The sequence below is a fragment of the Scyliorhinus torazame genome, chromosome 15 (genome assembly GCF_047496885.1).
Source record: "Scyliorhinus torazame isolate Kashiwa2021f chromosome 15, sScyTor2.1, whole genome shotgun sequence".
Classification (NCBI taxonomy): domain Eukaryota; kingdom Metazoa; phylum Chordata; class Chondrichthyes; order Carcharhiniformes; family Scyliorhinidae; genus Scyliorhinus; species Scyliorhinus torazame.
The window spans coordinates 69,115,262-69,127,830 of NC_092721.1; the positions used below are offsets into that span (position 1 = coordinate 69,115,262).

General features: G+C 40.1%; 1 protein-coding gene across 2 annotated transcripts in view; it reads right to left on the bottom strand.

The window, feature by feature from the left end:
* Nucleotides 1-246: 246 nt before the first annotated feature.
* efnb2a (ephrin-B2a) overlaps nucleotides 247-12,569 on the bottom strand; it is a 66,278-nt gene continuing 53,955 nt past the window's right edge. Inside the window, exons 3-5 of one of the 2 annotated variants that reach the window (XM_072476279.1) lie at nucleotides 10,220-10,312; nucleotides 8,790-8,888; nucleotides 247-3,652 (exon numbers count right to left, since the gene is read on the bottom strand). In XM_072476279.1, the coding sequence (XP_072332380.1) occupies nucleotides 3,240-3,652; nucleotides 8,790-8,888; nucleotides 10,220-10,312 (605 nt within the window). In that variant the 3' untranslated portion in view covers nucleotides 247-3,239. The remainder of the gene's footprint in view (nucleotides 3,653-8,789; nucleotides 8,889-10,219; nucleotides 10,313-12,569) is intronic. The other variant, XM_072476281.1, reaches the window with a different exon arrangement.

Sequence of the window (12,569 nt, forward strand, 5' to 3'; positions counted from 1 at the left end):
AAGCTGGGAATCGAACCTGGGACCCTGGAGCTGTGAAGCAACTGTGCTAACCACTGTACTACTGTGCTGCAGGGAATACTGACTGACTTTCCCCTCTCTTTGACCCTGGCACCACGGAAAACACAACTTCATAATTGAATCTCCTGCATTTTATTCGAAACGTAACAAGCCATTTTAAAAGACCTTTGTTTTTGCTAGATTTCAGGAAGTAGAGGGAAGGAAGAAAAAAATTGAACCCCAGGCAAATTTCCATAGGAAAAAAAGTCTTTTATTTAAAAACAATTTCAGTTTGTAACAGACTTATGGAATGTGATTTTAATTTTGTTCATTTTTCCTTGGACTGCGGGGGAGTGAAGGTGAAAATTAAATCTGCTTCAGAAAAAGAAAATGATTGAAAAAGCGGAAGAAAAAGGAGAGAAATGAGGAGAAAGCAACATTCAATATTTATAAAGCAAGCGTAATACTGTGTGTACAAACTGGACAAAGAAACAATTAAATAAATATTCATGGCACAAAGATGCAGCGGTCAGTTTGGTAACCTTACCAATGTTCTTTTTTCTCCATTTTTAAACAGTGCAAAGGGGAATGACACTGCCTTGGAAACAAGCTATAGCTAAAAATACATTGCAAAAAATTCAGATTTTATACAAAACATCCTCCTTAGAATTTGTTTAAAAAAAATCTTCTATTTACACAAACATTTTACTTTAAAGAAAATTAAGTCATGCTCTGCTGTGAACTTCTGTTACTAAAAAGGTGAATAAGGCTATTTTAACTCTCCCCTCCCTCTCTGCCCAAATCGTTATACATTAAAATATTCCACATATTTACAGCTTCACAACTAGCATCAGTTTACTGTGTGGTGCAAATTCTAAAACCAGGTGATAGGGATGAATGTGTCTGCAAGGCGGTTACTCTTGGCGGGGAGGGGCGAGTAAGATAAACTATGTAGGATCAGTGTAAAGTGCCGTACTCTACATCGGACACACAACCACTGCACGTTTTATAAACCAGAAATCCTATCAATCCTCACGTTGGATTTTTTTCAATGGGAAATTCACCTGCTGTTTACAGAATCTGGTTTATAATTTAAAAAAATGTCAGGCACAGAATACCCATAAAGTATTTCATGAAGAACAAACAAAATCTTGTATAACTGAGAAGTGTCTCTGCTAATATGTCTCTTGTCCCGAAGGCCCACAAAAAAACACACTGTACATGGAAATGGTAGAAAATCAGATGCACATATAATGTACTTCATCGCCGTGGCAACGATCTGAGTACATGCAAAGTGCTTCACTTCTTTCGTCAATGTAATTTCCAGGCTCAAGGATTAGACTGGGCAGCCAATCTGCGGGTTCTCCTTTCTGTAATTTCCAGGCTCAAGGATTAGACTGGCAGCCATTCTGCGGGTTCCCCTTTGGGATCCCTGAGCCCAGTTTTTTCACAGAACATGTTCTTTGAATTTTAAACTACAAGATACCACAGTTTGGACAGTGCCACACAGTAACTAATAAACACAGTCTACATGGCAAGTCACCACAGGAGTGAGGATGATTTTGGAAAAGATATTGTCAGTGCTAGGTTACTACTGTTTAATATTAACTAAAGAAGTGTTTTCTAAAAATTAGGCCCCTGTGTTAACTAAATAGATCAAGGCTGAAATGCCCTTCAGTTCTTGGAAATACGAAGCAGAAGCGATTTCCCAGCTTCTGTTACTTTAAGATTCTATTTTTATTTCTGTTATTTGTGGAAACATGATTCTGTTCCCAGAGGCAAGTGTCCAAACATTTTGTGGTAATGTTATGACCATCCAGATAGTTTAATATTCAAATGATCTTCATCTGCCCACTGTTCATGCTTACTGAACAATTCTGGCTACCAAGATTGGCCCATATTAATCTGCTCGCCAGGTCTGCTATTTGATCACTTAGTTGCTTCTTCTTCCTTCTCCATTTTATGTAGAGTATTTGATTTTTTTTTGTCACATGAGTACTTCAAGGGTAAGGCCTTAAAGGTCATTGAAACTGCCAGCCACAATTTGAGAAGCTGTACCATGTAATATGGAGACTGCTCCACAGTCTATTCATACAAAGCAAACTTTGAGGCAATTTATATCCTCAGTCTGTCTGTACCACTGTTCTTAAAAAGCATAATCGTTAGCCCCACGGGTCTCTTTTCTCACTGATGTGCGCCCTTCCCTTTAATACCTCAATAAAGCATCATGCTGATGGAGGCCTTTCATTTTTCTCTCTCTAGTTCAGTTTTGCTTATAATAATTATTTTAGCTAATTTAAAGTGCAGCCCTACAGCACTGTGCTTGTCACCATGTCTACCAGTCTACCTATTGGAACTTTTAGTACCAAAGTGCTCCCTAAATAATCTATATTTCTACACTTCCTTTTCAGATTCAAAAAGGCAGCAGCAAACAACTGCGAATGCAGTTAAACGTCACAGGTGAACTCCTGTCTCCTGCTCATTACCACCGTGTGCTATGTATGACTGGAAGGACTCCAGCTTGTATGTGGACATGGTTTATCACTTTCTGGGTGACTGATTAAATTTAGCTGCTTTTATTGAATACTACCACTGGTGACTGGGATGTTGGATTCAAGTTAATGTCGTGGTACGTTCCAGCAGTTTCCTGATGTTACAGTGATCATGTTCGAAGGCAAAGTGGCCTTCGGTTTAACAAGTAATACTGGTAACAGGAAAACAAAAAGAAGGAATAAAAATCAAAAGCACTGAACAAAGACAGAGGTGGATTTATGAAATCCGGTTATTATAAAAGATAACAGTCCAGGGAAAGTGGAGACTGACTATTTTCTATTGCTGAATATCCAAAGCTTAAAATGTTACTAGTTATAAATACAGTGATAGATAGTTCAAACATCCCTTTGCCTCTTGCTTCCTGGTATGTTTGTAGCATATGGTCCAGAAATGAAAGGTAAGAGTTAAAGGTGGAACATTTTGGTTGAGTCCCTGACTCAACTTTTTTCCGGCTTGCTGCCCCTGTTATTTTACTGTAAGCAGATTCCTACACAGACCATACATACTAACCAACTCTCTCTTCAGCTGAATTTCCTGCAAAGCTTTCATTTTCCCCTTTAATTCTCCTACACATTTAAAGTCAATCCTGGTGCAAAGTAAAGTCACCACTAATTTCAGCAGAAGACCCAGGTATGCAACAAGCCAAAAATTTTCTTCAGGATCCCAAACTAGCCTCAGTTTCTGCCAGCTCAGACTTTGTAGTATATATTCGCTGGGCTCTGTGGCGGCATCTCCTGAACTATATATACAGGATGTCCATAGTCTCCACTGACTTTTTCATAGTGAGGACAGAAGGCGCTGTCTGCAGTCCTTAATGGAATGATAATGTCACTGGGTTCAGAGCCATTGTTGTTGCCTCCCCGTTTGGGCGTGGCCAGTGTGCTAAGGGATAGAGTGGTGGTATGCTGTGGGGAATGCTTTCTGTGCCGCCTCTTGTACTTTAGCAGCAGAACAACCAACATGATGATAATGAGGATGAAGATCACGCAGCCCGATCCAATGCCTGCAAATAAGGCCACGTCGGAGCTGAGGAATCTGCCCTGATCCGGGTCTCTGGGTGCAGTTGAAGGTTTATTTTCACTACTCAATGAGTGTGTCCCACCTGAAAACAAAGAAGAATTGTTTGAATAATTTGACTCTCAACAAGAGCTCTTTAAAATAATCTCTCAGAACAAAATTTCACTCCTCGAGTTAAATGTTGTTAAATAAAACCTCTGGTCTGTTGAAAAATAATTGAAGCTGCAGCCTCTGTGCTTCCAAATAATCCATTTTGATATTATTTCAATCAATCAACCAGCAATCTCTACGTGGTGAGGCAGTTTTGGTGATCGCACCGTTAAACATGTTGCTGAAGGAGGACGATCTTGCAAAAGCTATGGGCTGGATTCTCTGTTCTGCCGCACCAGATTTTTGGTTCAACACGCTGGCAGGATTCTCCGTTTCGCCAGCTGGGCAATGAGATTTCCCATCGTGGGGCAGCCCCACACCATCGGGAAACCCCTGGGCTGCCGGCAAAACGGAGCATCCCGACGGTGGAGAATCCAGCCCCATGGTCGTGACTTTCCGGCCGTTCCTGCCGACGGGATCTTCCGGTTTTGCAGACGGTGACCTTTCACTCCTCACCGCAGGTTCCCTGGTGGCAGAGGGTATGAGCAATAGAAACTGCCACTGACAGCACTGGCACCAGAAAATCCCACCCAACAGATAATAGTTACATAACTGCTAAATTAATGCATAATGTACTTCATTTAACATGCTATTTGACTTTGAACAGGTCATCAAAACAATGAGACTTTGGTCTAAGACTTTAGCAAATGAGTTTATCTATTGTTTATCCAAATATAAGCGCTAGTGGTCAGTAATTAATATTTAAAATAACATGCCATGTTATCCCTGGACCCTTTCTTTTATTAATAAATCTTCATCAGTCAGTAGCAAAGAAATGGAGCTGGCAGCTTCACTTAAAACAGATGCAGGCTTGCCTGAGGCAGTATGGTAAGAGTAAGAAAATGTAAATCCTTAAGACAATTGTCCCTAGTCATACTGTCTGACTGGCTGCAGCCCCTTTGCTGCTGGTGCTGAATGTATTAGTCATTCCACATGCTGATAAACAAGCCAGACTATTCATTCAGGAATGAGACTGTGTGTTCAAGCTTTTCTTTTACTCAGAAGCCTTGCTGTATTTATCTAGTTTGCAATTTCAAATCCAACTGGCCATAAAAATTAATTTACATGCCCATTTTCCCCAGTAGTGAGGTTCAGTCTTTGTAAATCCATTTGTCTGGTAATCTCTTTCCTCTGCCAGGTTGGGTCTGCTCCTTCACTACTTCAGGGAGAATTTTTTTAACAAATAAATATCTCCATTTTCCCATCCTTTAGGTCTCCTGGTGTCATCGAATGGGTAGCGATGGTAACCAGGTGACCTTCTCCCAGATGTTTACACCTGTTGCACATTCCCCACTGACTTAATTGAAATTGGGGAAGGTTCTGTGCGGTGAACTGCAAGTTCCACAGTTTTTGTAAATTGCAAAGACTAGTTGAAGTGCCTAACTGAAAAGAAGAGGAGAGAAAACAAGAACAATCTTGTGGCCTTTAGAAGACTTTAAGGGTAAGGAAAGATTGAGGGAGAAAAGGAGTTCCACAGGAGATGACTATATTTCCTTGAGTATGGAAAATTGAGGAGTGATCTAACCAAGTTGCTTTAAATTATAAAAGGACTCAAAAGGACAAATACGTGGTAGAGGATTCCTGAATAAGGGGGCATATTATTAACGTTAGAGCTGGACAACTCAGGAATGAAATCAGGAAGCACAAGTCCTCACCAAAAGCACAGTAGAAATCTGCAATTCTATTCGCCTAAAGACAGGCTTTTGGGTTAATTGCAGCCTTCAATTCTGGGAGGTACAGACAGTATTGACCATTATGGTATTTAAAAAATAGACTTGCAGAGAGACAGTGAAGGTAGAGCGATGTATCAGGTAACTTGTGGTGCAAAATTATTTCAATAAGTAAACAGACAACTAGATGTATTACCTAATGAACTTGAACATTCTGGTGAAAGGCCATTGACCTGCCTTGTTTCTCTCTCCTCAGATGGTGCCAGACCGCTAAGTATTTCCAGCTCTTTCTGCTTTGATTCCAGATTTCCAAGCATTTTATTTTTAAAGAACATCCAATCGTTCTTAGGGGTTAATAATTGGTGACTTAAAATATTATGAGGCATCTCACGTGGAGGCAGCAGTTACCGATTTAGCAGCAAAAGCAGTAGACAATTGCTTTGCTGGAATGATGCAATTTCCACACAAACTGATCTAATTTGCTGAGGTACAGGCCTGAGAAATGGAATTCTGCTATGCTGCCATGGTAGAGTTATAGACTGGGATGCAACCCCACAAGTATTTGACTGCTTTCTATTTACAATAAAAATAAAACTATCGCACAGATACTAAATTTATCAACAATCTGCCTGGATTATAGCCATTCACAGAAATGGAGGGCACTATTTTATCTGCAAGTTGATTTATTTACTGACACACTGAACTAAAGCAAGCTCGTGGGTCTGAAACATGGATTTAAATCCTTGAAATAATAAACAGATCCCTGTGGGGAGTCACAGATTTCAGAAATTGTAATATACACTCATGGCCATTCTTTCTGCTGCTGAGAAAATTGACAGCCAGAGACAGCAACATGAACCCTTCCGAAAAAAATTCTACTTAGCAGGTCTGTAACATTCTCCTGAAGCTGAGGCAAAGCAAGGCAAGCTAATAGAAGTGATGAATCAATCATGTTTACATTAAACTGATTCGTGTAAGCTGCAGCTGAGTGCTAGCCTGACACACAAAGGAAGAAGAACAGGAAGAAATTAAAGGCTTTCCTCTCTTAAAAGCACAGTACATAGAAGCTCTCATTATCTGTCAAACATCTGGAATTATTCAAAACCTAAGCTCCCGAGGAAGTAAATTAGAATATTGTGTTCCCTCATTTTAATCTAGCCAAATTGTGAGTAACTGCTGCTCACTTTTCAGGAAAGACAGAGAGAATCCGAAAAGGATTAGGAGTAACAGAGTTTGTCAAGAATAGGCAATAAGGATGAAATAACTGTAACAGACAAAATTCACCTAAGTGATAAAACAGCACTCACTATGACAGAGGTGCTACGAAAGCATCGCCCACATTATCATAGAATCATAGAATTTACAGTGCAGAACAAGGCCATTAGGCCCATCGGGGCTGCATCGACCCATGGAAAGAGCACCCTACTTAAGCCCACCCCTCCACCCTATCCCTGTAACCCAGTAACCCCAATTAACATTTTTGTACATTAAGGGGCAATTTAGCATGGCCAATCCACCTAATTTGAACATCTCTGTACTGTGGGAGGAAACCGGAGCACCCAGAGGAAATCCACACAGACAGTCACCTAAAGCAGGAATTGAACCCAGGACCCTGAAGCTGTGAGGCAGCAGTGTTAACCAATGTGCCACCATGTGGATCTATCCTATGGAAGCAATGCACACCTGTTGCTTCTCAGGGTCCTAGTTTATGATTGCTGAAGAAAAAATATTGAAAGACACTAAAGCTACTGCTGATTTAATAGATATCGCACAATGGCACAGATAGTTAATTTTATCCTTCAGACCTGAATGTTTTTGTGCAGTGTTACCTCACTACAGTGAAGTTCTGTGTTTTAAAAGAGCCTGGTAATTTTTATTAAGAAGCTTTTTGGATTGACCACCGACAGCCATCTAAAATAACTAAACATCTGGGCCACTGTCCCAGGCAGTTGATCAAGACTTTGGACAACTAACACAATTTATTAAAGGCAAAAAGTTCTAAAAAACCTGATTAGGTTCTTTGATGAAAAAAAGGAGGGTTGATGAAAGCATTTTATATGTATATGCACTTTCAAAGGTATTTTATAAAGTGCTGCATAATAAACTTGTAAGTAAAATTGAAACCAATGGAAGCTAGTAGCTAAATTGGCAAAGTGACAGAAAGCAGAAAGTAGCCATGAATGTTTGTCTTTCAAACTGGAGGGGAGTGAGCAGTCACATCCCACATGGATCAATACATTCTTTTTGAGATATGACAATGACCTAGACTTATGTATAGGATGTATATTTTCAAAGGCTGTAGCTAACCATGAGCAGGACTTCAGGAGAACACAAGTAGGCTGGTGAAATGGGCAGACATATGGCAGATGAAATTTAATGCAGAGAAATGGGAAAAATGAGACATTTTGCAAGAAAGAATGAGGAGGCAATACAAAGTTAATGTTACAATTTTGGAGGAGCACAGGAATAGAGACCTGGGGGTTCACATACACAAATCTTTGGAGGTGGGCGGAGAAGTAAGAGAAAGTTGTTAAGAAAACATGCAGACTCCTTGGCTTTGTAAACAGTGGTATCGAGTACAACAGTAAGGATGTCACGCTAAACCTTCACAAATCACCAGTTAAGTATCAGCTGGAGTAGTGCATCAAATTTTGGGCAGCACACTTTAAGAAAGAGATCAAGGCCTTGGAAAGGGTGCAGAGGAGATATGCCAGAATGATAGCATGAGGGAATTCATTTATCTGGAAAGACTGGAGAAGTTGTGATTTTTCTTCTTAAGAGCCTAGAAGGTTAAAGGGAAATTTAATAGAGGTGTTCAAAATTATGAGGCAATTTGATATAGTAGATAAGGAGAAGCTGTTTCCACTCACAGGAGGGTCAGTAACCAGAGAAGACAGATTTAAGAGCTTAAAGAATCAAAGAGATGAGAATTTTTTTTGTTCCTGCAAGTTATGATCTAAAATGCACCACCCGATGGAATGGTGGAAGTAGATTGAATAGTAACTATCAAACGGAATTTGTTTGTACGCTTGAAATAGAAACAAGCCTGTGGGGAAACAGCAGAGGGGTGTGATCTTATCTCTTTCAAAGATGATGGACTGAATAGCTTTGACTCTGAGTGCAAACATCCCATTGGATCAGCACTTCACATACATGAAAAATTGAGCCAAACTAAGTATTGAACAGTTATGGCTCATATAAAGATGCACTTAAGTCTCAAACAGGAGCAGAGCTCCTCATAGAATCGCCCCAAAAGACTCCTGCCATTTGTTCCCTTGTGTCAATGACCCTCATGTTTAACTTGCACATGACATGGGCTTTTCAGGCAGATGAAAGAAGTTCCACAACTCCAGCTCACAGGTGAGGTATCTTCCTTATAATCAGCTTCTACTAGATGGTTACCTTCACTCTCCGTCTTTTGGGTGGGCTTGGTTGTGATGCCATCCTGTCCTTTTTCAGGAGCTCTGGTTGGTTTTTCTTTTCCTCCCACAGAATTTTCATCTAAAAAGTTTTTAAAAAGGTTGTTTCAATTACAAACCGTAACGTTGAGATACCTTCATCAGTCAGACAAAGGGGACATCCCTCAACACTGATGTTTTACTGCCCAAGCAACCCACATTAAGGTATTGCAGACTCCAGGTGCCATGACTGCAGTGAAATCTGTTTGCTTTAAGCTTTATTGGTTTTGGAAGTCACTCTGTTGAACAGTAGTGTTCTTTAAAAAAAATCAGCTTAGAACTTAATCAAATGAACCAGCGGAATTTCTATTGATAGCAAAGTGTGAGTGTATTTTCTGTATTGTCAAAATCTGAGGTGAGAAGCAATTCATTGCAGTGCGCAGGTACTTTGTTTGGTAACAAAGTGATTTAAAATATTCACTTTTGCAGCAATACTGTTCTGCTTGGTTTATATTTTTAAGTTGGTCTTATATATGACAGGGAGAAGCAATGGCCACTGCTTCAATTAGCCCTTTCCTAGGTTTGAATTAAGCCTAATCGCACAGTTGATATTGGTCAGTTTTAAATGCTGACCACTCAAATATCTGCAACAACCATAGAGAAGCCGACCCATATCAGGCAACTTGTAGGTGATAGTTCAGTTGAATAGTGGATGCTGACAGAATGCTTAATAGGCAATACACTAACATAGAGAGTGTATGATACAAGTTGTAAGGGAGGTATAGAATGTCAACATATGCTGCATTTAGAAATTGCAATTGTGTTGAATGAAACAGAATTAATTTCCATTCACCATCAACTAATGATATTACAAGGAAGAAGTGATCTTCTTACTTAGTAACAGTTACGTTCAAAATATTTAACCAAATAGGTCTCCAGTCTCTGGAAAAATCTGCTTCATGTTAATGGCACAAAGATAAATGCAAGTCTGTATTGTATAACTTCTATTCTTCTCATTTGAAAACTCTAATTGTTTTCTCAAATCTTCAGGTACCAGAAAAATGCAGGGTTTTTTCCCCCAGTTATTAAAAACACAATAGCCTCAAGTTGATGCCTTAATTTTACTGGCCTTAAAGAAGGGCCAGAGATGGCTTGTTTTATTTCATTTTACAGTGCAAGTATTGATTAAAATTTAGAACAAACTTTTAGATCACTCCTAATCCTTTTATATAACAGATTGATTCAGAAAGCTCCAGAAAACTCCAGAACAATGGTTAAGCATTGGATACTCTTCACTTTTGATCCCAGCTGATTTTCACAGCAATGATGAGAATATTGGGCCTCTTATTGTCAAAATGATTATGAACAGTTTGTAGAGAAGTGGAGAAAAGAGGTGATTGTTCTTGTCTTCGGGAAAGATGAGATGGCTCTTACCTTGTCCAACTTTCATTATAAGCTTCATGGCTTTTGTCTGGCATACACCGCCTTCTCGGTTTTCCAGCCCTTCCAAAGTACCATTTGATGTTGCTGGGAAAACAAGAAAAAAAGTATAATCATCAAAATGATATCTAGTATCACCTGTGGATAACCTACATTTTTTGAACAAAGTCGCTGTTACAGTTTACATATTACAATTACATCCACGAACCTAAACATTAGAACAATTGATTTAATACCTCTACTTCCTGCCCCTCCCCCACTCACTTAAGGCAACGTGGTCATCTATCAGCTAGCGAAACCTAATCTTCTAAAAGACAGTTAAGAATAGACCTGTAATGTGGCACCACATCAACAGGTTTGGAGAATTGTGGAGACATATAGCTTTTAGATGGAAAAATCAATAAAATGGAGCAATTTTGTGTGTAAATCAGGTCTGTCAATGTTGGAACTGGATTTTATGACCGATTAGACTAAAACACCAAGGACATCACTGTTAAAACAGTACCTACACACAGAAGAGCCGGCACAGGGCTTTGGAATTGCTGATAAAGATGTTTAAATCTGTCACTCTACGTCGTCATTTGATTACAGGTGTGCAACTACAATAGCTTGGCAAGTAAAACCAAGCGATGAAACCAATTCCAAAGACATCAGCTCTTTGAAAAGCATTCAGATACCGAAGGAAATGTTTATTGCTATGTTTATTGCTATGTATTCCGTTCAGTACGTTGATCATCAAAAGTACTAATAAATCAACCTATTTGGGGGTCTGGGAAAATGTGTTGCTTTCCAGACAGGAAACTATCCTCTCAGGTTAGAAAACAGCATCAAGGAACGGCGGGAACATTTACTGCACAAATGTCAAACAGCATAAAATGTATTATTATCCTGAAGCAAATTTTCCTCATGGTTTTTTTAAAAAGTAGAATTTGACAAACATTTTGTTTTCTACTGATCAAGCAAGTTATTTGAACAGAATGAGGAAAGGTCTTGAATTTATCTAGCATTTTTCACAACCTCCGATTGTTCCACAGCATTTTGCAACCGCTAAAGTAATTTTTTAATTAATGTCACTGTTCTAACATAGGGAATGTGGTAACCAATTTGTGCACAATAAGCTCCCACAAACAGCAATGAAGTAAATAACCAGAACATTTGTTTTTAATGACATAGGTTAATTTCCAAACATTGGCCAAGATACTGTGGATTACACCCCGGCTCTTCTTCAGGTGGTGCTGTCGGATCTTTCATATTTACTTACAGGGCAGACGGAACTGCAATTTGCCACATTTTTAATCGCAATGAGTACTGAAGTTACCATTGAGGCTATCGTGGAGGGAAGGGCACCTGACAATGTGATGTTGTTAAATTAATGCATGCTTTTGAAATTGCAAGCTTTCAGGTGGCACAGTAGTGCAGTGGTTAGCACTACTGCCTCACAGCGCTGAGGATCAGGGTTCGCTCCTGGACCCGGGTCACTGTTTATTTGGAGTTTGCACATTCTCCCCATGTCTGTGTGGGTCTAACCCCCACAACCCAAAAAGATGTGCAGGCCACGCTAAACTGCCCCTTAATTGGGGAAAAAAGAAGAAATTAAAAGCTCTCTGAACACTTTGGCTCAGAAAATGTACCTACTTAAATTAATTAATTTCCCTTCCAATACAATAACTTCAAAACACCATGTCAGAACGGCTCACTGTTCAAACAAAAAATACAATTTTAAAAATGAAGTAGAATTCTTTTTATTTGGATTTTTAGGGAAAATTTAATTTCTCTTTGAGTGCACTTGCATGGATACATCCAAAGAACACCTTCAAGGACTCCTTCAAGTACACCTTCAAAACACTCTGTTCATTCTATAAATACATAAAAATTAGGAGGAATCAGCAACGTGGCTCTTCAAACTTGCTCCGTCTTCCAATAAGTCCAATAAGAAGTAGGGCAGCACAGTAGCACAGTGGGTAGCACTGTTGCTTCACAGCTCCAGGATCCCAGGTTCGATTCCCGACTTGGGTCACTGTCAATATGCAGCCTGCACGTTCTTCCCGTGTCTACGTGGGTTTCCTCCGGGGGCTCCAGTTTCCTCCCACAAGTCATGAAAGTTGTGCTGTTAGGTAATTCGGACATTCTGAATTCTCCCTCTGTGTACCCGAACAGGTGCCGGAATGTGGGGCGTCATTCTCCGACCCCCCGCCGGGTCGGAGAATGGCCGTTGGCCGCCGTGAATCCCGCCCCCGCCCCCGCCGAAGTCTCCGCTCCCGGAGATTGGGCGGGGGCGGGAATCCAGCCGCGCCGGTTGGCGGGACCCCCTGCTGGATTCTCCGGCCCGGATGGGCCGAAGTCC